The sequence below is a fragment of the Oncorhynchus nerka genome, linkage group LG3 (assembly GCF_034236695.1).
Source record: "Oncorhynchus nerka isolate Pitt River linkage group LG3, Oner_Uvic_2.0, whole genome shotgun sequence".
Classification (NCBI taxonomy): domain Eukaryota; kingdom Metazoa; phylum Chordata; class Actinopteri; order Salmoniformes; family Salmonidae; genus Oncorhynchus; species Oncorhynchus nerka.
In genome coordinates, this window is record NC_088398.1 from 24,458,349 (window position 1) to 24,486,296 (window position 27,948).

The 27,948-nt window shown below is 41.0% G+C and overlaps 3 protein-coding genes across 4 annotated transcripts; 2 read left to right on the top strand and 1 right to left on the bottom strand.

Moving 5' to 3' along the window:
- The first annotated feature begins 1,892 nt into the window (after window positions 1-1,892).
- LOC115105429 (gap junction alpha-9 protein-like) lies at window positions 1,893-6,802 on the top strand. Its single transcript, XM_065010144.1, has one exon. The coding sequence runs from the start codon at window positions 4,130-4,132 to the stop codon at window positions 5,570-5,572; it is 1,443 nt and encodes a 480-aa protein (XP_064866216.1). The 5' UTR covers window positions 1,893-4,129; the 3' UTR covers window positions 5,573-6,802.
- LOC115105435 (c-Myc-binding protein-like) lies at window positions 6,521-16,494 on the bottom strand. 2 transcript variants are annotated; one of them, XM_029627502.2, is made up of 5 exons: window positions 16,417-16,494; window positions 7,528-7,600; window positions 7,390-7,438; window positions 6,972-7,101; window positions 6,521-6,859 (listed from the first exon to the last, which is right to left on the bottom strand). In XM_029627502.2, exons 1-5 carry the CDS (start codon window positions 16,435-16,437, stop codon window positions 6,815-6,817), a joined length of 318 nt encoding a protein of 105 aa, XP_029483362.1. In that variant the 5' UTR covers window positions 16,438-16,494; the 3' UTR covers window positions 6,521-6,814. The 2 variants fall into 2 exon arrangements, with proteins under 2 accessions (XP_029483362.1, XP_029483371.1); XM_029627511.2 differs by lacking the exon at window positions 16,417-16,494 and adding an exon at window positions 14,684-14,790.
- Window positions 14,822-27,868, top strand: LOC115105431 (ras-related GTP-binding protein C). Its single transcript, XM_029627488.2, has 7 exons — window positions 14,822-15,799; window positions 17,985-18,188; window positions 20,836-21,035; window positions 23,447-23,561; window positions 25,719-25,861; window positions 26,096-26,244; window positions 26,674-27,868. The coding sequence occupies exons 1-7, from the start codon at window positions 15,617-15,619 to the stop codon at window positions 26,823-26,825; spliced, it is 1,146 nt and encodes a 381-aa protein (XP_029483348.1). The 5' UTR covers window positions 14,822-15,616; the 3' UTR covers window positions 26,826-27,868.
- The last annotated feature ends 80 nt before the right edge of the window (window positions 27,869-27,948 follow it).

The window sequence follows — 27,948 nt, forward strand, 5'->3', positions numbered from 1 at the left end:
TGGTGGACAAGTCCTGCTGTCAGCATGCCAAAACTTGAGACATCTGTGGCATTGTGTTGTGTGACAAAACTGCACATTTTAGAGCTGACTTTTATTGTCCCCAGCACAAGGTGCACCTCATGCTGTTTAATCAGTTTCTTGATATGCCACACCTGTCAGGTGGATGGATTATCTTGGCAAAGGAAAAATGCTCACAAACAAGGATGTAAAAAAAAATGTGTGCACAAAATGTGAGAGAAATTAGCTTTTTGTGTGTACGAAAACTTTGAGATCTGTTATTTCAGGTCATTTGAGGAATTCAGGAATTTGATTATTATTAATAGAATATAAACCTTTTATCGAGTACTCAAGCCCATCCCTAATAGACATCAATTGCACATCACACAGATTGACCAACTCCAATTGGTGTTAGTCTACTTGTTGATAGACAAAATAACAGACCCATGTAACTGCACTGTGCATTGACCAAAGTCGATTATCAAAATCTCATTGGCATATATTCCTTTGGAAATAATGATAGTATGATCTGGTGAAAGGAAAACCACAAAGAAAGTTGTGTTTTCTGATCATGACATGAGACTATATGTAGGCTAATACGTACAATGATCATAACTGCATTTCTGCATTTCAATTTGTAACTGCTTTATAAACACTGCTTTTGGGTCGAGTTACAGGACCCAGATTATGCCAACTCCCGGACAACTCCCGGACAAAAAAAAACAGATTGTTTTGAATATACAGCTAAGTCGGAAGTTGACATACACCATAGCCAAATACATTTACATTTAAGTCATTTAGCAGACGCTCTTATCCAGAGCGACTTACAAATTGGTGCTTTCACCTTATGACATCCAGTGGAACAGCCACTTTACAATAGTGCATCTAGGTCTTTTAAGGGGGGGGGGAGGGGGAGAAGGATTACTTTATCCTATCCTAGGTATTCCTTAAAGAGGTGGGGTTTCAGGTGTCTCCGGAAGGTGGTGATTGACTCCGCTGTCCTGTCCTGTGATTGACTCAGTTTTTCACAATTCCTGACATTTAATCCTAGTAAAAATTCCCTGTCTTAGGTCAGTTAGGATCACCACTTTATTTTAATAATGTAAAATGTCAGAATAATAGTAGAGAGAATGATTTATTTCATCTTTAATTTCTTTCATCACATTCCCAGTGGGTCAGAAGTTTACATACACTCAATTAGTATTTGGTAGCGTTTCCTTTAAATTGTTTAACTTGGGTCAAACGTTTCGGGTAGCCTTCTACAAGCTTCCCACAATAAATTGGGTGAATTTTGGCCCATTCCTCCTGACAGAGCTGGTGTAACTGTGTCTGGTTTGTAGGCCTCCTTGCTCGCACATGCTTTTTCAGTTCTGCCCACACATTTTCTATAGGATTGAGGTCAGGGCTTTGTGATGGCCACTCCAATACCTTGACTTTGTTGTCCTTAATCAAATCAAATGTATTTATATAGCCCTTCGTACATCAGCTGATATCTCAAAGTGCTGTACAGAAACCCAGCCTAAAACTCCAAACAGCAAGCAATGCAGGTGTAGAAGCACGGTGGCTAGGAAAAACTCCCTAGAAAGGCCAAAACCTAGGAAGAAACCTAGAGAGGAACCAGACTATGTGGGGTGGCCAGTCCTGTTCTGGCTGTGCCACATGGAGATTATAACTGAACATGGCCAAGATGTTCAAATGTTCATAAATGACCAGCATGGTCAAATAATAATAATCACAGGCAGAACAGTTGAAACTGGAGCAGCAGCACGGCCAGGTGGGCTGGGGACAGCAAGGAGTCATGTCAGGTAGTCCTGAGGCATGGTCCTAGGGCTCATGTCCTCCGAGAGAGAGAAAGAAAGAGAGAATTAGAGAGAGCATACTTAAATTCACACATGACACCGGATAGGACAGGAGAAGTACTCCAGATATAACAAACTGACCCTAGCCCCCCGACACATAAACTACTGCAGCATAAATACTGGAGGCTGAGACAGGAGGGGTCAGGAGTCATTGTGGCCCCATCCGAGGACACCACAGGACAGGGCCAAACAGGAAGGATATAACCCCACGCACTTTGCCAAGACATTTTGCCACAACTTTGGAAGTATGCTTGGGGTCATTGTCCATTTGGATGATAGTTTGTCAACAAGAAATTTGTGGCGTGGTTGAAAAACGAGTTTTAATGACTCCAACCTAAGTTTATGTAAACTTCCGACTTCAACTGTACCCTTAACATCTGTGGTAATCAGGTTTTTAGCTCATTTCAAATTCAGGCAGTCAATTTAGAAGTTAACTGAAATTCCAATTGAAAGATTGAAAAAAGGGAATCTATTTTCTGAAAAGGAGACACTATTTATGTGAGAAGTTTGGATTTTAAAAATTCATATCACTTCCTGAATTGACTGACTTCAATTGCCACAAGCCAGAGTAATTGATTTCTTGTAAATGGATACAAATGTTGTCAACTGCCAGAGATAACTTAATTACAGAGGGGAAGCACCAGAGTATGAAATCGGACATGACCCATTGATTGCATTACAAGAGTAAAAAAAACAACATAGATCTGAAAGAGTTGTGTGCCATGGCATTATGTTGTTTGGGAGGGATACCAGAACCAGTAACTGATTTCAAAATAAACTCCCATCACATTGCCTATATATACCATGATCATCAAACATCAGATTAACTGCACCAAACATCTCTCATGGGGGCTATGGAGTCTCCAACAACAGCCTATAGAATCTTCAGACGGTAGACAAGCGTGAACCTAGTAAGTAAGCCATCTGTCCAGTACAACAACTTCCCATGCTTCGCTCTTAGATTCCTGGCTATACATTCAAGCCATACTAGACTGTTCAAATGTAAGTTTAGCTAGTCCTTTAGGAGAAGCCAAATATGTTTTTATAAAAAGTAATTTTTTGGGACTAATTCCACTGTTTCTTTTTAATTAAGGACATATTACTTAACTAACCTATAACCCTGAATCAATAAATGGCAAGCATGAATAGGCTGAAACAATTGCTGTGTGGCTATGATTTATCTTGTACTGTATTGGTAGAACTCTGATGATTGATTTTATCATCTCGCTGACTGACCAGAAACTGGCACTGGCTGCTGTCTCAACTGTTCAGTCGTACGTAGTGTACTGTCCCTATTGCTGACACTGGCAACCCTGGTAACATTCGGGTCACAAGTTCAGGTGATGCGCATCAACAGATGTGGAGGGGGCACAAACGATTTTTCTTAAAGCTTTTTGGTGGCCTCATCGCGGCTGGATGACCCGCGGGGATTTAAATCACAGACAGTCTGTCCATGCTGCTGCAAGGTAAATGGAAATGACTCTCATTGATTTCTCTCATTTGTTTATAAATTAAATCACAGAGGGGAATGCCTTTACTTTTAGTAAAACAGGACTACCGAAAGGAGCAAGAGAGGAAAATAATAAACATGATGCTAACCGACTGCTTGCTTATTCGTACATTTTGATATGCTTTACAAATATGTGATGCTCCATATTCATGATAAATTTAAAATCTGTCTTCGATGTACATTTCCTTTTTTTTCCTGATAAAGGTATGTTGCAATTCATTATTTGTATGTAATTATATGTGTTGATATGAAAGGACTTATGCATTATTTTAATTGGTAAATCAACCTTTGTGGGATTACAATAGTCAGTGGAATAATATTTTTCATACAGTATTTGTTAATGAAATACAGATTTTAAAACAAACTCCATAGAAAATAACATTTACATATTTTAAGATGTATTGTTAAATACTAATGTAAGGAATGTAGTTGCTAATTGTTAAACACCAAATTGTGGCTTGAAAGTTGGCTGTATGGTTTATATAGATATTAATATGACTAAATGTCTTATTTCACAACAACAAAAAATCCTTGGTTTTAGGTAAACCCTAAATGCTTTTGCTCATTATTGGAGAGGAATGTCCCTTTATGTCCAATTAGAATTTCTGAGCAATATTTCTGTCCAATGAGGGGCCTTAGGCTCAAGAGCCATCCCAAAAGGCAAGAGTTCCATATAGCCTCTTTAACATGATAAAATTGCCTCCATCCTCTCTCCACCCCTGCCTTGCCTCCTACTGACAGACACAACGATGCCCGTGTAAAGATGGGGGATTGGAATTTTCTAGGGGGGATATTGGAGGAGGTGCATATCCACTCCACTATGGTGGGAAAGATCTGGCTCACCATCCTATTCATCTTCCGCATGCTGGTGCTGGGTGTGGCGGCCGAGGACGTGTGGAACGATGAGCAGGCCGACTTCATCTGCAACACGGAGCAGCCCGGGTGCCGGAACGTCTGCTACGACCTGGCTTTCCCCATCTCCCTCATCCGCTTCTGGGTCCTTCAGGTCATCTTTGTCTCATCGCCCTCGCTGGTGTACATGGGCCATGCTCTCTACCGCCTCCGAGCCCTGGAGAAGGAGCGGCAGAAAAAGAAGGTCCTGCTGCGTCGCGAGCTGGAGCTGGTAGACGTGGAGATGGTGGCAGCTCGGAAAACGATTGAGCGAGAGGTGAGGCAACTGGAGCAAAGCAAGCTCAACAAGGCTCCGCTGTCGGGGTCCCTGCTGCGCACCTACGTGGCCCACATCATTACCCGCTCTGCCGTGGAGGTAGGCTTTATAACGGGCCAGTACATCCTCTATGGCTTCCAGCTCTCCCCTCTCTTCAAGTGCGAGCGTGATCCTTGCCCCAACGCGGTGGACTGCTTCGTCTCCCGGCCCACAGAGAAGAGTGTCTTCATGGTCTTTATGCAATGCATCGCAGTAGTCTCCCTCTTCCTAAACATCTTGGAGATCATGCACCTGGGCTACAAGAAGGTCAAGAAGGGCATCCTGGATTACTATCCACACCTGCAAGACGAGCTTGACGACTTCTACTCAAGCAAAACCAAGAAAGACTCCATGGTGCATCAGACAGGCATTGCTTCCTCCGGCTGCAAGCCCACCATGGCCTCCGCGCCCAGTGGCTACAACCTCCTACTGGAGCGGGCCCAGGACGGTCACACCTACCCCTCCCTTATCAACCCCTCTGCCTTCCTCCCTGTTCAGGGTGAACTGGCTGGTAAACAGAGTGTGGAAGAACTAAAAAATGCTGCACATAGCCTGACAGAGCACAACTCCAACTCCAATAACACCAGCAGTGACAGCCGCTCACCACCCTGCGACTCACTGACCCCGCCAAAGCAGGAGGAGCCAGAGGAGTCTGCAGACTCTCCCATGCGCCCAAGGAACGCATCTCACGCTTCCTCCTGCCCGACATTGCTAGTAGGTGCCGGAAGGAAAACATGGAGGGTCAATGCTCCCTCAAATTGTTCCACAGTGGTGGAAGGCAAAAGCTCAGACACAGATTCTTATGGGGGTGCTAAGGCCAGTGGTGGGTACCAAGCCCGGACTGCATCGGAACCCAAAATGCGTCCCTCCACCCCAGAATCACTGGAGGAATCAAGTTCAGGGTCACAGCATAGTCCGAGACCACCCTCTTCCAGTCGCCGACCATCATCCACAAGCAACGCAAGCAGTAGGCGAGCCCCCACAGATTTACAAGTTTGAATGCCAAGAGTAAAAACCTTATCTTTTCCCTTATCAGACAAGGAAACTTCAGTTCAAACACAAGATCAGAAGAACTTTACACGAGTTGTGACATTGTGCGAACTGCTTTGGAGGTGGATCTGTTGCAGTAGCCCAGTAAAATGGATAGATCTGTTTTATAAGATGGCACCTCTTTGTTTCTGGACTGTTGAACTCCTCTACTTGGTAGTTTATTTTTGTATTCACCAGCTTCAAAGCCTCTGTCATACTTTGTGATGACGCAAGACATCGATCAAACATTGGGTGTGGGGATTTTCTGTTGGGAATATTGACCAGCTTTTAAGTGTTGCAGCTAAAACAGGAAAAAACAACAGTACAGATCACACAGCAGTGACACCGTTGAATGGTTTCTGTGTGTTCCGGTCCATTTTAAACACCATTGTTTAGAGAGAAACCATGAAAATATGTCTTAGTGCTAGAACTATGGCTATGTTTAGACAGGCAGTCCAATTCAGAATTTTGATTCATTAATTGGTCTTTTGAACAATCAAATCAGCTCTGAAAAAGATCTGATTGGTCAAAAGACCAATTAGTGGAAAAATATCAGAATTGGGTTGCCTGTCTAAAACTCAGCCAAAGCAGCTTATTGACCACTGAAAAGAGAGTGTGTAGTCTAAATAATGTATATTGCATGAAAGACCTAATTTCATATTTATAAAAGCTTATATCTAGATTTTTATTTTGCATTAACTATGTCCATACTATCATCGTAAAACCATGTATGACGGTTACAATGGCCCTGTTGATGAACTTGTCTCCACGTTCTTTTAGGCACAGCTTTTCTGTTGTTGGGGCATTTCAATTAACGCCAGCAGAGCCTCTGGGCACACAGTACAAAAGTGATATCATGATGTAAGATTTCTACATTGTAACAAATATGTTAATGTGATTAAAAAAAGGAAAAGACCATTATGTTACCGTTTGTTTACTAGAGACAAAGCATTGGTATGCAGTAGGCTGAAGTACACTGAAAGCAGAAAAAGGGGGGTTTGCTTTTATGAGAGGGAGGAGACAATCATAAAGGGACAAAAGCTATATTTCAATATATCAAATATACAAAATAAGTTAAATATTTAAACAGAGTATAAAGAAAATAAAAAAGAACAGAGGTGTATAAACTCCCTTGCCTCCCGTTGTTGGTTTTGGCTTGTCATAAAAATCATAGTTTCTAACAAACTGACTTCAATAAAGCCAAGTCACTTTTTATTCGGCAGCTCCATCCTCTTGCGTAGGCTCATAGCGTTGAAGCTAAGGAAATGTGTAAAAACAGAGATTCGATTAATTCATTAGTTATGAAAAGTTCAAGCCTACCATGTATAGATCAACATACTCGATGAAAAATAATCATAGGCAGGTCTACCCTGTTCTTGAGGTCTTTGTTCTCCTCGGCCAGTAGCTCACACCTCTGCCTCATGTCTCTTAGCTCCTGCTGGAGTGCCTCAGTGTCTGCAGACTCCTGGCCAGCCACACCCAAGTGCTGCTTGAGGAAACTGGATCTTGTTAAAGAAATTACAGTGTGCTGAGGAGGAATTAAATTCATTCTCAACCTCGTTGTCATTGAAAATGTGTTATTTTAATATTTTAGAAAAGCATCCCATCCCGATCTGTGGCAGTCGACACTTGTTCTGTCTGTGTGAGCACTTCAGGTCGCTACACTAAAGGCAACAGAAAGGTCAGATGGGGGGGGGGTCTCTGTTTCATGGACTTCCAAAAACATAGTTCTGCATGTCTACATTATGTAGGAAATATCATTTGCAAAAACATTTTTTAAAGGATACTCAAGTGCATTGTTGGGTTTCTCCGTCTCTTCATACAATGCCACCAGCACTGCAATAAGGCACAAGCCGTTTAAGTAATGTGCATAGGTCAAATAAGATTAACTATTAAAGTTAATGAAATATTCTAAATAAACACACCACTGGTGAGGCTGTCAAGGACACCAGCCTTCTCCAGGTATCTCCGAAACTGCTCTCGTTTGGACTCTGAAGCCTGTGGACACATTGGGATTGAGACAAATGATACTTCCAATTTATTCAGGGTTCAGTAATTAGCTAGTTCATCCATGATGCTGCTGGCACCATTTTGCCCAAGAAAGGGAAGGAACAATGCCCTGTGCATTCATACCTCCCTTGATGTAATAATCACTGTTAATAATATATAATTGGACAGGTGGATGCAAGGGCTCCAACCACGTGGCTTGCACCTGTCCAGTCATTTCTAATCAATGATTCCATCAAGGAATCTAATGATATCTTAATGGGACTAGAACAATTGCAAGAAAGATTATAGCCTTCCTTACAGTGTATTGAAAAAAATAAATCCAAATTGAGTATTGTACCGTGGTAATAAACGAACTAGCTACAGGTTTAGCTAGCCAGCCAGTAACGGACTAAACTCCACGGTGAAGTTAGTTTCTGATGAACTTCACCTGAGTGTAGCCGAGGACAGGCTCTGTGGAAACTAGCTCAGACGATAGCGATTCGCCCAAGGTCAATACATTAATTGATAAAACTTGTACCCATGTGTGCGTGCCTTTGTTTGCTAAAATCCATACTTTTCAATAGACGTTAATCAAATACAACATCCGACTTTGCTCACTGCTCTAAGATGGCAACTAATCGCAAATGCGCATGTGCCAATTGAATCTCAACAAGGAAACAGTCGATGGTGCTATCAATGAAGAGAAGCTTTTTACATTTATTTTATTTTATTAACAAATCAATACAGAAAGTACATGAGGGAACAAGTATACATAGATTATATACAATGGACAATCGAGCTAGGGGGTACAATATCACATTACAATTACACAAGGACCTTAAGGGACATACATACACTTAGAATTCTAACAGCTTTTTTGTTAGTAGTGTTCAATTTCTTTTTGTAGGGTAAGATAATGTGTTTTTTTTGTTGGTAAATTTACATTTGTGTATATGAAATTTGGCCAAAAGAATAATGAAATTAATTACATAAAAATGTTTCAGCTTATTTCTATCCTAGGTAAAGAATCCAAGCAGTACACCTCTCCACAATAGTGTAAAATCTTCATAAATGTGTTAAATTATAAATCTACTGATGTCTTGCCAGTTTCCTTAGATGAATACAATGCCAAAAAAGATCCAACACTTTCTGGGTGGTCATTACAAAAGGAGCAATTTGAGTTGATGTTTTCTTTAAACTTCTTCATATAGTGGTTGGCAGGATAATATTTATGAATAATTTTAAAGGAAACTTCCTTAATTTTGTTAACAAGTAGGTAATGTGTGTGGCAACATCCAAACTTTTCCCCAACAGATATCAATAAATCCATTCCAATAAGGCATGACATAAGGTATAGATAGATACAACATCCTGCTGAAACAAGGTTCGTATCGCTCTGTTGTTGAATGGACCAAAAGAGAAACAAATCTTTCCTACTGATGAGTCAACAGGGTCATGGTAGGCTCTGAGGGTCAGGTCTTGACACGTTCCTGAATAACAGAGCAACACCTGAGGGAATGGCATCTAAAACAATTGGAAAATCTTTAGGTGTTACAGGGACCTTGTAAAGTGATAAGAATTCTTTATAACTGAGTAAAATACCCTCTGCATTTACCAGTTTGCTCACCAATAGGATATTATTTCAGAACCAATTCTAAAAACAAAGAAGTATTTTTATACAATATATTGCGATTTTTCCATATATAATATCTGTGTGGAGAAAAATTGTGTTTATAAATTAAGGACCATGACAAGAAAACCTGCCGATGAAAAGCAGAAAGTTTCACTGGAACTTTGTCAATATTGTAATTGCAAAACAACATGAAGTTAAGGCCACCAGAAGTAGAGAAGACATGATGAGGAATACATTTCCAGGTAGAAGAGGGTCTTCTTAGGAATTGTTTTATCCAATTGATCTTAAAAGTATTAAAGTCCAGAAAATTCAGCCCACCATTCTCATAAGTGTTCATTACAACAGTTTTCCTAATGTAATGGGTACGGTTTCCCCAAAGAAAGTTGAAAAGCATCTGGTCGATCTCCTTGCTTATTTTACTGTCAAGATATAAAGATAGAGCGCCATATGTTAGTCTAGAGATTAGAGGTCGACCGATTATGATTTTTCAACACCGATACCGATTATTGGAGGACCAAAAAAAGCTGATACCGATTAATCTGACGATTTTTAAAAATTAATTTTTAATAATTACAATTACAACAATACTGAATGAACACTTATTTTAACTTAATATAATACATCAATAAAATAAATTTAGCCTCAAGTAAATAATAAAACATGTTCAATTTGGTTTAAATAATGCAAAAACAAAGTGTTGGAGAAGAAAGTAAAAGTGCAATATATGCTATGTAAGAAAGCTAACGTTTCAGTTCCTTGCTCAGAACATGAGAACATATGAAAGCTGGTGGTTCCTTTTAACATGAGTCTTCAATATTCCCAGGTAAGAAGTTGTAGGTTGTAGTTATTATAGGAATTATAGGACTATTTCCCTCTATGCCATTTGTATTTCATTAACCTTTGACTATTAGATGTTCTTATAGGCACTTTATTGTCAATGTAACAGTATAGCTTCCGTCCCTCTCCTCGCTCCTCCCTGGACTCGAACCAGCAACACAACAGCCACCATCGAAGCAGCGTTACCCATGCAGAGCAAGGGGAACAACTACTAGAAGGCTCAGAGCGAGTGATGTTTGAAACGCTATTAGCGCACACCAACTAGCTAGCCATTTCACTTCGGCTACACCTGCCTCATCTCGGGAGTTGATAGGCTTGAAGTCATAAACAGAGCAATGCTTGAAGCACAACGAAGAGCTACTGGCAAAACGCACGAAAGTGCTGTTTGAATTCATGTTTACTCGCCTGCTTCTGCCTACCACCGCTCAGTCAGATACTTAGATACCTGTATGATTGTATGCTCAGTCAGATTATATGCAACGCAGGACACGCTAGACAATATCTAGTAATATCATCAACCATATGTAGTTAACTAGTGATTATGATTGATTGTTTTTTATAAGATAAGTTTAATGCTAGCTAGCAACTTACCTTGGCTTACTGCATTTGCGTAACAGGCAGTCTCCTTGTGGAGTGCAACGAGAGAGAGGCAGGTCGTTATTGCATTGGACGAGTTAACTGTAAGGTTCCAAGATTGTATCCCCGAGCTGACAAGGTGAAAATCTGTCATTCTGCCCCTGAATGAGGCAGTTAACCCACCGTTCCTAGGCCGTCATTGAAAATAAGAATGTGTTCTTAACTGACTTGCTAGTTAAATAAAAGGTACATATTAAAAAATAAAAATAAATCGGTGCCCAAAAATACCGATTTCCGATTGTTATGAAAACTTGAAATCGTCCCTAATTAATCGTCCATTCCGATTAATCGGTCGACCTCTACTAGAGATACCTTCGGCCTTGGTTATTAGGACTACCTTTTAAAGATAAGTCACTCTGTAGCCATTGATTTAGATTCTTCTGTTTTTTTTTTAATAAGAGGGTTCAAATGTAGTAAGCCTCTAGACTTCTGATCCTTTGTAATGGTTATGCCTAAATATGTAAGTTCTTCTTTTACTGGAATACCATAATATGAACGTGTCACACAATCTTTGACAGCTATGAGTTCACATTTATTAATGTTAAGATAGACCAGACACTTTGGAAAATGATTGTATTACATTGATCGATATGGGAATTTAGTTAGCGTCTTATAATAATTTCTTTACCAGCTATGGAAATACCGTGTATAGGATTATTATTTAAAGAATTTGCAAGAAGTTGGGTGATTAATGAAAACAGGTATGGAGAGATAAGACAACCATGCCTAATTCCTCTCTTTAACGCAAATCTAGGTGAGGTGCCATATTTCAATTTGATAGAGTGGTTACCTTTTGCATAGAGAGTGTGTTTCATCAATGATTGCATCCAGGACTTCTTTAATTATTTTTGCAAGTAGTAAGGCTAATATCTTATAGTCATTATTAAGAAGACAAATTGGATGCCAGTTATCGATGAGCAGCACTTCTTTTTTAGGCTTTAGGTATCAGTGTTATTAACCCCTGGCTCATTGTGGGAGGGGGAACATTGTTTTTAATACTCTCTAAAAAGACTTCAAATAGGAAGGGAGCTACTTGTTCAGAAAATAATTTGTAAAATTCTGATGTAATTCCATCAACACCTGGTGACTTATTGTTTTTTTAGATGTTTGATAGACTAATTTCTTCAACCTTGATGGGTTCATCACACTGTTTAGATTCTATATCACTGATAGAGAACATTATTCAGTGAGTTAAAAAACATGTGGATTCCTGACAGTATGTAGAGCTATACAACTTTCTGTAAAAATTGCTACAGTATTTAGCGATTAATGTTTGGTCATCTGTAATAACACCATCAATGTTTAACTTATGGATAGTGTTCTTTTTAGAGTGACATTTCTCAAGTCTAAAGAAATAGGATGAATTATGTTCTCCACCCTCAATCCATTTTTCCCTAGATCTAATAAAGGCTCCTTCTGCATTTAATCTATATATATATTATCCAGTTTATTTTGTAACTCAATTAGTTCCATATTTTCCTCCCCCGAGAGGCCGGCTGGGGACCTCTGAGAAAGGGAAGTTATCTTAATGATCACCTTTTCCTCCTCAGCTCTTCTGGTCTTAGCAAGATTACTACCATATATTCTAAGGTATTTGGACACCTCAAATTTAAAGAGCTCCCAGTTCTTGCAAAAATATTTTTCTTCACAAGCCCTTTCCCGAAAGTGTGAGAGCAGACCTAAAATGTAACTATATCATTATTTAATAATGAGCTATTTAGCTTCCAGGAGGATGCTCTACCAAGGTTAGTATCAGGGGTAAATATTTTGATATCAATGTAAATGGCCCTATGGTCTGTGAGGGGTGTAGTACAAATATTTGTAGTAACACACTCACTATCAATATATTTGGATATAAGCCAAAAATCTATTCTGGATTGTCTGGAACGTGTTTTGTTACTCCAAGTAAATGATCTGTCAGCCGGAAACCTCTCTCTCCATATATCAGTAAGATTTTCCATAAAAAGTATTAAACCCAAATTCTGATTGGTTGACCTACCTGGGGGCCAACTATCAGTTAAATGATCTATAGTAATGTTAAAGTCCCCGCCTATCAATAATAACGAATTGGGAAATTTAGATAACCAATGAAGTATATGTTTCTCTATAGATTCAAGTAACTCATCATTCTCATGTTTGGTGTTGTACCCGTAGAAGTTTACAGTAATGAGCATAATGTCATTGTAACTGATCACAAGACAAATAAAGTGACCAAAGGGGTCACATTCCGAGTGTAGAATATTACCACCAAAGGTATTTTTCAATGTAGTGACACCAGTGGAGCGTTCAGATCCACGGGAAAGCCAAATATCATTGCCCCATTGTGACCTCCAGAAGATGGCATCAGCCGAAATTGAGTGAGACTCTTGAAAAAAGAAAAAATCTGTTCGAAATTGTTTAGCGCTTCACATTGTGTCGTAATCGCCTAGCATTAAGAGAAACTATAGACAAAGACAAAACAACAAAGATTATATAAAGTATAAACTGTAGTAGGATGAGTCAAAGACATAGGAGCAGTGAACGTAAACGACAAGGAACCGAGATCTGCACCATTTAAGTCAATTTAAAGTGAAAATAGCTTATTCCATAAACTTTGAGCTGGACATTATCCGGCTTTGAAATTCATTTCAACTCAATTGAAAATTATGTTCAAGACCAAACCAAGGGTTATTGTGGTAAGAGAGACTAAAAACCCTCTTTAGTGTAATCAGGAACTACTCAGAAATAAAATAAAAATGAATAATAATAATAAAAAGGGTACCTACTATTTTAAGTGCATATGAAAACTGATCATAAAAAAAAATGAATAAAAAATGTTTTACATATACACGTTCCTAAGAAATAAGTATTAATAACTAGATAGAACAATAACCGTGTAAAGTCAGAGCAGACCTGTAATGCCCTTTAAAACAGTATCTTAGTTACGGTATACATAAAAAAATAAATACAGCTTTCAATCTTCTTCGTAAGTTTGTAAACAAAATAGGTCTTCTGGTCATACAAGAACAAACTAATAAATTGAAGTACCCGAGTGTTCCTGAAAAATAGTCACCTGATGCTTGTTAGGTAAACAACATAAGGAATATTAGAATCTTTCTGAAGTTTGGTACGGAGTTCGGTAAAAAAGGAAAGCGCCTGTTCAAGCCGCCATCTTGGCAACTTTTTCATATGAAGAGAAGCTAATACTGCTTCGTCAATAGAAAAACCCGTCACAAGGTAGGCGACTTCATGGAGACGTCGGCTATAGCAAAGCGCATTCTACAAAGTTGTTTTTGACAAATTCAAACAGGTCATTGGGTCGAAAGGTCCTCTCTCGCTGAGCATGTGCAATCCGTCAAAACCAAAGGTACTCCTTCGACAAAGTTGTTTTTGACAAATTCAAACGTGTCAGTTTGTCACTTTCACGAGATTGGAGTAATATGTTCAACTACTTACGATATTGTCTCGAATCTAGGTTGTACCTTCAGATTAAGAAAGGAAACTAACTAAGGAAAACCTTTTCACTTATCTCATTGACTTATCAAACACCATACCCCGGCCTGGTCTGTTTCGCAAGCTTTCTCGGAAGTCTCGCCTCTGGGTTTGGAAACTGACTATAACCGTAGTATTAGATTACAGTTTATTGAAACTAGCAAACAAAGGGCACGCAACTACAGAGGACAAACATAGGTACAATGTGGGCGTTTCATAATTCATAACATTTTTTTTGTTTTAAGTAATTGACCTTGAGCGAATCGATGGAGTTGGGACTACATTCCACAAAGCCTGGTCTCGACTCCACTCAGTTGGTGAAGTTCATCAGAAAATTCCTTCACCATATAGTTGACTTCTCTACCTAATCCAGCAAATGTGTAACACGCTACATTAGCTCGCTAACGCGTTATAACGTTACATCTGGGAAAACTAAGCTCTCCTGGTTGTGGAAACCATGCCATTTTTCTATCGTTACTCACGCCAATGTAAAACATGATACGCAGTCCACTTACTCTGTAGTGTGCCATTATGAAATTAACGTTAAACCTTGGCTTTACTGCTAACTGACGTTCTGACGACTCGCACCGCCTGCAACAACAAGCAAGTTTCCCTGGTAGCCTTGAAGTCAATACAAGCACGCTCGTGCTTAGAGCATGCGCAGTGTAGTTTATTGAAATACTTTCTGTACGGTCTTTTTCTGCCCTCTGCTGGTGATTTTGTAGGCTTCACACAGACAGTTTTACACTTTATTTTTTGATTGAATGTGGATTCATTACTGGAATGACATTGATTGTATAATTGTACAATGAATCAAAGGGATACATCCATCGTGAGTTGACCCCCCCCAGTCAAAACAATAAATCAGTCAAAACTATACATTTTCAGCCTAAATATCTCCAGTTGAAAGGTCACAAAACAAGCATGTGCCCTAGCAGAGATACTGTATATAATGACGAGATGCTCTTGTCTCCGCTCTAACTAGCGGGAAGGCATACGGTCTCATTTGAGGTTTAAGTTCGGTCTGCTTATCGCTGTATTCCCACAGGGACAGATTTTGATGGGAGTGGACCCTCTCGCTTCGTTTCGTCCTCTCTGGCAGTAGCCTACTTGGTCAGCTGACTGCAAAACATCTGACAAGGGTAGAACCAGTCTCGACAGATTGACACCCTGGTTAACCAACTATTATTCGCATCCTATGTGTACATCGTCCAATTAGATTCGGAGGTGATTGAAGAGCAGGGAAAGGGAAACATAGGGGACCCGAAGATCTGAAGGAGAATATTACAACACACTCTGGATTTGCAAGTAACATTGGCATTATTCATGCATTTAAACTGTATTTTACGTTTTATTGGCGGTGTGGAAGGGTTTTTCGGTAAAAGCAGGATTGCGTAAAACTGATAGGGTGAGGGGGGATTGGGGGAAGCGAGCGTCGTCGGGTCAAAATGTCGATTCAGTACGAAGTGGAACCGCTGGCAGACAGTTACGGGGTAGCGGACTCGTTTCCCAAAGATTTTGGCTATGGAGAAGAGGAGGCCGACATCGAGGATAGCCCAACTCCATCTGACAGCAAACCTAGAATTCTGCTGATGGGTTTACGAAGAAGTGGCAAGTCGTCAATACAGAAGGTAGGAACGATCTCGGCGGACATGATTCATCTGTCTTTACATAACGCCTTATTTTGGTTCAATCAGCAACTATAGCTATCATCACCAGTTATTGAAATGGCTTGCTAACATTGCCACAACTTCTAAACATTCATGAGGTTAATATAGTAACATGCATCCACTCTGAACGTCAAACCTTACTTCTATGTCAAAGACCAGTTGTCATCCTGGTCTGGGTAGCAAGTTACTGCTACATGACAAGCAAGCCAACACGTTAGTATCGCTAGCATCTACAGAGATGGTCTGGTTTTTAAAAAACTCCGTGGTGTTGCATTCTTTCTAGGCAATGGTGGAAAAATACTTGTATCGCTAGCATCTACAGAGATGGTCTGGTTTTTAAAAAACTCCGTGGTGTTGCATTCTTTCTAGGCAGTGGTGGAAAAATACTTGGTTTCTAAAGTAGATTTTTGTGGTATCTGTACTTTACTATTTATATTTTGGATTACTTTCACTTCACCACATTCCTAAAAAACATTAATCTACTTTTTACTCTATACATTTTAACCGGACACCCAAAAGTACTCGTTACATTGTGCATGGCTAGCAGGACAGGAAAATTATCCAATTCACGCACTTACCAAGTGAACATCCCTGGTCATCCCTTATTGCATCTGATCTGGCGGACTCACTAAACACAAATGCTTCGTTTGTAAATGCTGTCTGAGTGTTGGCGTGTGCCCCTTTCTATCCGTAAATAATACATAAAAATGGTGCCGTCTGGTTTGTTTAATATAGGGAATTTTAAATTAGTTTTACTTTCAATACTTAAGTATATTTTAGCAATTGCATTTTCTTTTTATACATACGTATATTTAAAACAAAATACTTGTACTCATTTTACTGGGTGACTTTCACTTTTTAACTTCAGTTGAGACATTTTCTATTAAGGTATTTTTACTTTTACTCAAGTATGACAATTGGGTACTTTTTCCACCACTGTTTTCTAGGGAGGTTCAGCCAACTATTTCAATTGATGTTAGCCACTGAGCTAGCAAGTTGGTTCAGCTAACGAGTGCAAATAATATGCAATTAATTCAAACGTATTTATGTCAAACTTTTGCTAGGTAACTTGTTAATCATTTATCAGGTGAAAGCGTGTTTCTTGCTCAGCACTCGTGTGTGTGCGTTGTGATCACCTGTTATGGATTGGGCACGTGACTGTCTGCCTGTCTAAAATCTATTCTCTGGCGTCCCAAATCTTGGCAGGCCCTTTCAATCAACATTATATTGCTAAACCACCTCCCTCATGACAGCACAGATAAAGCCACACATTTTGCAAGTCATATCATCACTAATATGGTTGAATAAGTATGCTCTTTCCAGGAAAATACAATTAATTCTAGATGCACCATATAACTTCCCTGTTTGCCAGTTTTAGATGATTTATCACAGATGTAGTTGTTTTGTAGCAGACATTTTGGGTTCTTATTAAGATATTGGGGGCAATGCCTTCACCCATTTTGATACAGGTAGGAAGAAATCCTGTAACCTGGAATTAATCTGAAAGTATTTCTGCTTCAGTAGTAGAAGATACAAGAGTCACAAAACATAACGTATTAAACAGACTTTCTGGTACTTTTGCTTACTTTTTAGCCAGCAGTTCTGAAAGTAGCCCACATGGGGTAGAAATGGCAAGACACCGCTTCAATAAAACACTTTCAAACTAAGGATTTTGTGGCTAATTGAGGTAAATAAGTAATTCTGCTCATAGATTATGCATATGTGAACTACACATTGACACATCCAGCCCAAGGTGGGAGGTTTAAATAAAATGCTTTTAGTCATCAAAGTACTGGAGCATGCCTTTTTAACGACGCCAAACTATTTAGTTCCATGGCTTATTTGTGTTCTTCTCGTATATTCTAATTAATAGACTATGGTTGTGCAGTGCTACACTGTTGTTGAAGGCACATCTAAATCCATGACCCTAAGTGTTGAGCCGAAGAGTACTTTCTTCCCTTAAGCCTCTTGCTAGTCCAGAAACATGTGCTTTGGCTTCTTCCTCTGGTAGTAGTGACCCTAGGTACGTGACGGAATAACAAACTCTCAAAATGGAGTGTCTCTCGTTGGTATTTTGAGAAGGAAGCAGTAGGTCTAGGTGTGGTAATTTTGTCTTAACAGCACTATGTCTAATTTCCTGTTTCAGGTGGTATTCCACAAAATGTCTCCCAACGAGACGTTGTTCCTGGAGAGCACCAACAAGATCTACAAGGACGACATCTCCAGTAGCTCGTTTGTCAACTTCCAGATCTGGGACTTCCCGGGTCAGGTGGACTTCTTCGACCCCACCTTTGACTACGAGATGATCTTCAGAGGCACGGGGGCTTTGATATTCGTCATTGACGCGCAGGTGAAAAGCTTGAGTTGAAACGTGTATTAAAAACCACAATGGTTGACTTACTTACTGACATGTTGAACACCATAATTGACAAATGTCTGATCTCATAGAATTACTAGAAAGTGAAAAAGCCCTTCAGACCACAGCATTTTAACAGAATACTCATGTCATGGGTAAAACTTAATTTGTGTTTATAGAGAAGTGGATGATATAAGCGTATTCTAGATTACTTCTACCCTGCAGCACAGACGAAGCTTCTAATGTTGAAACGTTAAGTGACCCACCACTTCAAGGACAATTGATTGTCACAGACGTTTTCCCAAGACGGTGCACATTTTTATCCTAACTGCTGGAACAAAGTGATCTTAACCATTATCTAAATCAAAGCTAATTTAATCAGGTAGGCCACAGTAGTTTATCTCAATTTAATGATCACGTTGAAAGGAGTTCTCAGAGTCACAACATTTCTATCTTTTCAACAGAATACGAAATTGAGCGTTTCTCATTGGACGTGTCCAGGTAGTCCCTCCCTGTTTCACGCCGTTCTTCCGTTTTGGTGCCTAATGAACTAGGGGTGTGAAAGTTACAACGTTTAAATGAAATTGGGATCCTTAACGTTAAGAAAAATCCCTAACCGAAAAATAATATATTCAATTTTTTACTTGGGTGCAGAAAGTAAACAGCATAGTAGGTCAGTTTCTGCAACAACTAGGAGGCTTGAAGTGCAAGGATCAACTTCTCAGCTGTTTTGGTGCCCTTGCTACCTCGTTGTGAACAGCATGTGAAGTGAACCCGTGCACATGTGCATGTACTGTGTGTGACTGTGAGAGCGAAGTGTTGCATCTCGCTCAATATTCTAGCTTATTCATTGATGGTAGGCCGTGCTTTACTGAAGTTGCTAGACATTGCGAGCTCAGAAATTGTGAGATATAGCATTCCATTGCGAGAGACCGCTTTTAATTGCCGATAGATGGGCCAAGTGCACGGTTCTGACTGTCTGTTGTCTGACCTGCCTATATTATGCCCTTCACTCTGTCCCTCACTAGCACGCTATGAAACACTTTGAGAAGGAAATGCAAAGTTTGCATGGTGGAATTGAGGTACAGTTATCTTTTTGTGTTAATGGACCCCCCCCCAATTTATTTTTTTTGCAGTTGAAATATTAAGAGACATTGTCCATTTGTCACATCCATATAACCCGGAACAGGACACCGTGTCCTCATTGCTGGTGTTTTTTTCTCAACCTTAAAGGGATAATCCACCCTAAACCACTAATTCCTATGATTATCAGTCTTGAATAACAATATTTTTTGTGAACAAATGTTTAATTTTGTCTTTGTAAGGTTGGTAGCAATGTGAAAATTGTTGTGGAAATCTGCGGCGCAAGTCAACTACAAAACCCACAATGCAATACTCTCTCTGGGCTGGCTAGGTAGCTAGCTAACATAGCTACACGCAATAATACCAAAGTCAATATCAGCATGTGAAGTAGCTTGCTGTAAAATTGCCTAAAACGGCACTATCAATTTAGGAGTCTCTCACAGAGTTCGCCTCTCCCCAGAGCGAGTACAGAGTACGTTGCTATAGCAATAACAATAACGGCCTTTTCCCACATTTCCAACAGCCACACAGGGCGCATTGCAATATAGTACTTGAAGGAGAAACTGACTTGAATAAATTTGGTTCACTGTTTAGATTGAGCACATCTAAGCGAAAAACAGTATATACTTTGTTATGACGATTTAAATGGATGTATGTGTTCTAGACAAGTATGCCCATACCATCTATTGGCTGATTTGGTGATCTGGAGTGCAGGTAGGCCTAATTGTTTTAAAAGCGTTGTGAAATGTCATAGTGTGTTATCCCATATCTCCAGTGACGAGAACCATGTAGTTATGACGCGTTCCTACACGATTTCCTGGTTTCAGACGGACCACTTAGAAGTTAAATCACTGGGGGGAATTGTTATTTTACCCACTGAAAGAACATAGGCTTTCACCAAATTGAAAGGAGTTTCATGATTCTTATTTCTGGGGGTGGATTATCCCATTAATGCTGTCAATTATCTGTGAGGTGTAACTAGGTTGTAACTATGTCTAACAAAACCTATTGTATCATTTTGCCAGTTTATTTAGATTTTCCAGCTGCGTTAATTTGAGGAAGTGTTTGTACAAGCCACTGTACTGAGGCAGAGTGGCACTCCATATCTCACTAACGTTCAGTATCTCTCAGTGCAGATGCAGAGTTCGCAGGGAAATAAATTGGCAGGCTTGCTCAACACGTCATTTTTGCAGTGGGACTTTGAGATTTTGCAATCTGAAGCATTATGATGGTTATGTCAATCTTCGATTGCTTTAATCTCAAAAGTAGCCTAATTCTCCAGGAATTCTGTCTTAACTCCCCCCACCGGGGACTGTAACAAGTAGGATGTCGGGGATTGCAATTTGGCATAGGGGATTGCGTTATGCATGTTGGATAGTATGGACATGAAAATGTGCATGCGGGCAGCAAGATGCATGTAGTCTACTTTTTAGGCACACTTGTACACTACTTTTGTTTTAAGCCACCTTTTCTAAGGCTCTATGTCTCTCTGTGTGTCTCGGTCTGTCTGTCTCTGTTTGTGTGCGTGTGTTCTTCTTTTGATCTTCTTTCTGCCCAGGATGACTATGTGGAGGCGTTGGGCAGACTCCACCTCACCGTGTCACGGGCCTACAGGGTCAACCCTGAGATTAACTTTGAGGTGTTCATCCACAAAGTGGACGGCCTCTCCGACGACCACAAGATCGAGACCCAGAGGGACATCCACCAGAGAGCCAACGACGACCTGGCAGACGCCAGCCTAGAGAAGCTTCACCTCAGGTAGGTCCACCACACTCACCCTTTTAAAGGGTTAGTTAAAAAAATTAAAATCTAACCATCCCTTTTAGAGTATGCCAAGGGAAACGCATTGAAAACCTACAGAAAGAGCAGCTCCGCTAAATTAATTAGCCTTCTCAGCTTATTGCCTTGTTATTTTTACATTTAAGTCATTTAGCAGACGCTCTTATCCAGAGCGACTTACAAATTGGTGCGTTCACCTTAAGACATCCAGTGGAACAGCCACTTTACAATAGTGCATCTAAATCTTTTAAGGGGGGTGAGAAGGATTACTTTATCCTATCCTAGGTATTCCTGAAAGAGGTGGGGTTTCAGGTGTCTCCGGAAGGTGGTGATTGACTCCGCTGTCCTGGCGTCGTGAGGGAGTTTGTTCCACCATTGGGGGGCCAGAGCAGCGAACAGTTTTGACTGGGCTGTGCGGGAACTGTACTTCCTCAGTGGTAGGTAGGCGAGCAGGCCAGAGGTGGATGAACGCAGTGCCCTTGTTTGGGTGTAGGGCCTGATCAGAGCCTGGAGGTACTGAGGTGCCGTTCCCCTCACAGCTCCGTAGGCAAGCACCATGGTCTTGTAGCGGATGCGAGCTTCAACTGGAAGCCAGTGGAGAGAGCGGAGGAGCGGGGTGACGTGAGAGAACTTGGGAAGGTTGAACACCAGACGGGCTGCGGCGTTCTGGATGAGTTGTAGGGGTTTAATGGCACAGGCAGGGAGCCCAGCCAACAGCGAGTTGCAGTAATCCAGACGGGAGATGACAAGTGCCTGGATTAGGACCTGCGCTGCTTCCTGTGTGAGGCAGGGTCGTACTCTGCGGATGTTGTAGAGCATGAACCTACAAGAACGGGCCACCGCCTTGATGTTAGTTGAGAACGACAGGGTGTTGTTTTTTTGGTTAGTATTCTATTGTTGGCCGAATTCTCATTTTCTACTGTTCAAACCAGCAATAACCTCATGGGAGTTCAGTTGATGTGCATTTGACTAAAATGCTAGCAGTTTTAGCATTGGTCAGCCATCTTTTTTTCACAGCAAGCTAGTCGTCTGTGCTGCCAAGTCATTTCTTGTAACCTCTGTCACTTTATTTTATAGGTTTTGGAATCTGACTGAATCAGATCGCACTTGCGATTCCACTGATATTGATACAGTGAAAATAGCTTCAGGTAGTTTCATGTTAGTGTCAGCCCAGCTGTTATAACACAACTCTCTATTTGCACAAAGAAGGTTGGCCAGTTTATTTAGGCTTGTAAGATTGGGTTCTCAGAAATGACTTGCCTTACACAGCACATGGATGAAAATATTTGCCGTGATGTTGGTGCAAAACAAATCCCTTGTTTTGGTCCAACATTTGACTGAGTTGGGGCAATAACATATGTATGACAAGAACACTTGTCAGTGTGTGGGCCTGGAACATAGGGTTTGCTTGTATACTTCCAGCGCACGGTTGTCATGCTCCACCCCGGCCTCTTAACGAACAAACCCCACAGCAAGTGTTCATGGTGCAAACTGTCTATGTTAAAGGATCAGAAGGATTCCATGTACCCTATATATCATGTACCGTTATGTTCATACTGCCTTCAGTGTTTGCTATTTTCTCTTTTGAAGTTGAAACTTTAGCCTCAGATTTGAACTCTGCCTATACATGGTTGTTTTTCTGATAGGGATATCATCACATGCCCCGATGATCATTTCCCAGATACAGGCCTTTATACATTAATGATACTGAGCCTAGCAAGTCGTTTTATGAACCGACAAACTGGTTCAAACGCGCTCCCGCAGATTTTCAGTACTTGGTTTTTCAATCTGCTGTGTGCTTTTCCATTCTTGTGATGTAGACCTACTTTATGAAAGGTGAGATTGCTGTTGGTGCACGCCAGACAGTTGGATCAATGGTGGATTTATAGTGAAGCTGGGAGGAGGGATGTTGAGTTGTGATGTGTTCTGTTCTCTGCACTGCAAAGACATCGCTGTGCGAAGTCTGTAGTCACATCCGCTGGCCTCCTCTCTAGGACCTTTGGTTCTGTTGGTTAGAACTGCAGTCCTTAAAGTTTCCCAATGTTCTATTTGGAACGATGAAGTTACTATCACTACAATTATTTATAGGATTCCTTAAAATGTTACGCTACCTTAATGCTTTTTAATACATTGCTGATATTTTCATTTCGGCGGTTGGACTGTCCCAAAATGTAGCATCATGGTCATTATTAAGTGATCGCTTATCTTTGTGTGTTTTTAAAGCTGAGAAATGCTTTCAGTTTGTAATGTTCTCTACTGTTTTGTGACATGATCCAGTCTCACTTTGTGTTTTTACCTGAACTACAGAGCACGAGGAACTAAGTCATCAAAATTAGTCCTAACCTGTGCAAACCTATAGCTAACTTCCCTTTCTTTTATATATCTTTCAGTTTCTATTTGACCAGTATCTATGACCACTCAATATTCGAGGCCTTCAGTAAAGTGGTCCAGAAGCTTATCCCACAGCTGCCAACACTGGAAAACCTTCTAAACATCTTTATATCTGTAAGTACCAAATTCCCTCTTGATTTACTTCTTGCTGTTGGATTTGAAGGCATTTTTTTTTTTTTGCATTTCTTTCATTCATGTGACCTGGGTCGGATTCATTAGTGCACACCATAACAAAACATTTTGCAACTGAAAACGGAAACTAATGTTTGTCATTGGACACGTTCAGCAAGTCCCTCCCTGCTAGTTGGCTGTACCTGTACCAAAACTGTTTATTTTTTTATATTTTTTTCAGCACTTTTATTTCTATGGCTGATCAAAACTTGTTTCCTCATGGCTCCCTCTCGTCCCTCTGCAGCAATATGTGTGGAACATCGAGTCGCAATAAAATCCCAGTATCGAACCGCAATACATATAGAATCGTGAGAATTGCAATACATATTGTATCGGCACCAAAGTATTGTGATAATATTGTATAATGAGTAGGGCTGTTGCGGTGACCGTATTACCGCCACACCGGCAGTCATGAGTCCTGACCGCAGTCAAATTCCACGTGACCGTTGAGTCACGGTAATCTGCTCTTACGCACTGTGGACATGCGTTGGTAGTACCCAACTCGCTAACTACCATCAGGTCCTAATGGCCTGGTACTCAGGGCTCCATTTTTCCCCTCTAACTAACCACTCTGACATCAATGCAAATACCATTGAAAATCACATCAAACAAACTTTTCATCAAAACAGTATCAGGCTCACCTCACTGTGATTGATCAATTTGAAGAAAGACGTCCAACAACCGGTTGAAACTGAGTGGGGAAACACGGTCGTTGTGGATGTTGTTTCAAAGCCTCAACACCACGAAGTGGACAGCGCTTTCTAAGGTGACGATTCATTCAAAACACCCGTACTATATGTCACCCCGAGGAAAACAAACAGAAATAAAATAATGATTGCCGTTGATTACATAGCCTACCGCATATTACGCATGGCAGAAAAACATGGGGGGGGGGGGACGATTTTAAGATGTCTTTGGTACATAATTGGTCTAGCCGACACTCTCGTAATGACCTTTTTGAGTGTGGAACTGTATTATGATGCAGACTGGATGGACTGGTTACCTTATGCAGCGCTCCAAACGTTCTATCCGTGAGTCTGGGAAGAGAACGTGTAGGTCTAGGCCACGCTGTTGGTTCGTTTGATTGTGCAGGGCGGCATACAGAGTTGGCCTACAATTCATAGTGCATTTGTATAGCCTAGCGATAGGGAATTGTTTTATATTTTCCAAGTCAATAAGGCTGACACATCACCTTTTTCAGCGACAGAATATCTCACCGCTGTCCGTTTCCATCTCTCCTCTCACTCCGTTTCCCAAATGTAAGCACTGGGTAGCTGCAGTAACCAGGTTGGAAAGCCCATGGCATACAGAGGCTGCATGCTTCTCAAACAGGGGTTGATGCATGGTGTGAAATAACCAGAGTTGCCTACCCGGCATAATTGAAAAACTAACTGGCGGGAAATTGGCCTCCATTCGGCTATTCAAGTGCATCCCCTGTTCCTGCCCATTTGATAATAGGACATCACGCAGCCTATATATCTTTTTGATTTCTAAGGTTTGTATACATTCACCACTAAAGTTGCAAAATAACTCTGAATCTAAAGTAACTCTGAATTGCATGACAATAACCGTCTGACAAAATTTCATGACGGCCACAGCTCTTACCATGGGGTCCCTGGAAATTCCCAGCCCTGCCTTTGCAGAAATGGTCTCTGGTGTGTGACTCGCAGTGTGTCGTCATCATCGTCAGCCCTGATGACTCTTTCATGCAATGCTTTTATGGTTGTTGTATAATACCAAGCTTCCAGACCCCAAAGCCTCTTCAATCCTGATCAAAATACATGTACGCTAAAAGCCACCGCAGTTTTGCATTGGTAAATAAATGATGTCCCTTTTTTAACTTAGGAGTTCAATAATTCACTTGGAAATGCTTGAAACCGTTGCTGTTGACATGACCTGAAAAATGGCTCGGAGATTTCTGCCACGCTAGCTTTTAGGAGTACCAAATGGCCTCTGATGCCGTTTCTCTGCCCCTCCTCCTTCCCCATCTCCCTTCCTCCCCTATACCCCTCATCCTCTCATCTCCCTTCCTCCCCTATACCCCTCATCCTCTCATCTCCCTTCCTCTCATCTCCCTTTTTCCCCTCCTTCCGTCCTCAGAACTCGGGCATAGAGAAGGCCTTTCTATTTGACGTGGTCAGCAAGATCTACATCGCCACAGACAGCAGTCCGGTGGACATGCAGTCTTATGAGCTGTGCTGCGACATGATCGACGTGGTTATAGATGTCTCCTGCATCTATGGGTTAGTCCCCTTTTTTAACTGAATTCCTGTCAGATATGTGTAGTTCACAGCTGTGTGTTTTGCGGTCATTTTTTTGACAACACTTTACTAAAAGCTGACTTGTTACAAGCATGTATGAGGCATTTAATGTCTTATTTATAAAGTCCGATATGTTAGGTCTCTGTATCAAACACGTTTTCAAATTTTTAACAAGTTCCTTACACTGACCGTTCTATATTGTGTGTGTTGTTCCAGTCTGAAGGAGAACGGCAGTGGTAGTGCCTACGACAAGGAGTCCATGGCCATCATCAAGCTGAACAACACCACAGTCCTCTACCTGAAAGAGGTCACCAAGTTCCTGGCGTTGGTCTGCATCCTCCGGGAGGAGAGCTTTGAGCGCAAAGGCAAGCCATCCACCCCAGCACTTCCTCGTTACTGCATTAAGCTGTCTCTCAATAGCTGCTTACCCATTATCGTTCAATCCAGTGTGACTTCACTCCCACAAGCGCAAAATGCAGACAGATGTCAGTGGAAGAGTGGCACCGTCTTATTTAAGGAGGTAGTCATGTCTGGAGTCAGTTGAATTTCAAGCTTCTCAGGCGAGAGCATTTGATCTGGTTGAGTTATTTTCTGCCATTGTTTTTGTAAATGTTGATCACACTGGGCGTTATTGGTTTATCTTGATAGGGTGATACTTTATTCACGTTTTCTTCTTTGTTTCAACAATGCATGACTTATGGAGCAATCGGCTGAGTGATATTCAAAGTCTCTTAAGGTGACGGAATTGAAAATGGATTCATACCTTTCTCTTATTGACACGTATCTCTCCCCAGGCTTGATAGACTACAACTTCCACTGTTTCCGGAAGGCCATCCACGAGGTGTTTGAGGTGGGCGTTTCCACACCGTGGACGGGCTCCCAGGCGGCCGGCACGCCCTGCACCAAGGCTGTGACACTCAACGGCACGCCCAGGAGCACTGTCTAAACACAGACAGACACACCGACGGAGAGATGATAGGAAATGACAGAAAGATCTCAAATAAATAGCTGGGGAGAGATTGTGCGGAGAAGACTAATGGATTGGGGTTTTCAGTAAACCAATCATAACTCTCCACCCAGATCCTAAAAATCACAGGAAGAGGACTAGAGCTAAAAAATTAAATGAGTCCGGGCTGAACCCGAAGCTCAGAGGGGAAGGAGGACTGCGAGCTGACAAAGCTAGGATGGAAGGGAAACGAAATGCAGAGATACCAGGAACATTCATACATTTCGTGGGAATGCAAGGCATTGTTGTCTGCTGTTCGGCACGAAAACAGCTAAATGAAAGTCCAACTGGACTGGTATACATACACAAGCAAAAGCGTATTTGGCATTTGGGAACTTTCAGTGAGATAGGCCTCACGTGCTGCAAGTCCCAAGAGCCCCGAGGAAGCTTGGTAATATCGTTGTCTGTTTTAGCTGCTGGTTCATCCATGTGAAGAAGTACTTAAAAAAAATAAAAAATGAAACATTGATGTAACCCTCGATAAGGACAAGAAACTGCAAAGGCTGTGTGGGGATCAGTATAGTTGTGTAACCCTGTGCAGACTTATGGGTCGAAGTCTCTAAGAAATGCTTGGTGTTTATCCAAAATGCACATAGTATGCCACTTTCTCAAGGCCTTACTTCGATTGAGCTTGCCTGTTGCAAACTTTCTCTCACTACTCACTTGCCTGTGTGCTGCCCAAGACTTTGCTTCTGGTTTCACTCATTCTGAAGAAAACAGGGTTCCTCAGAGTGCAAAAGGGATTGTAGTGTCTACATTTTTCTGCTTCTGTTCTGCGTGTGTGTGTGTGTGTGTGTGTGTGTGTGTGTGTGTGTGTGTGTGTGTCTGGAAAAGAAGATAGTTGGCGTTTATGGATTCAAGACTGCCCCATCATGTTGATTTGCCAGTGTCGGCCCTATGCTCCAAGTTGCTGAAGTGTCATACTGTATAATGATATGCCATGTTGGAAAACTGAGCAAAAAAAAATAAACCTGTTACCAGCGGTTTGATCAGTGATGCTTATAGATTCTGAAACATTCTAGATTCTATCTACAATTTGTTGCAGTTGGATATCGGATTCATT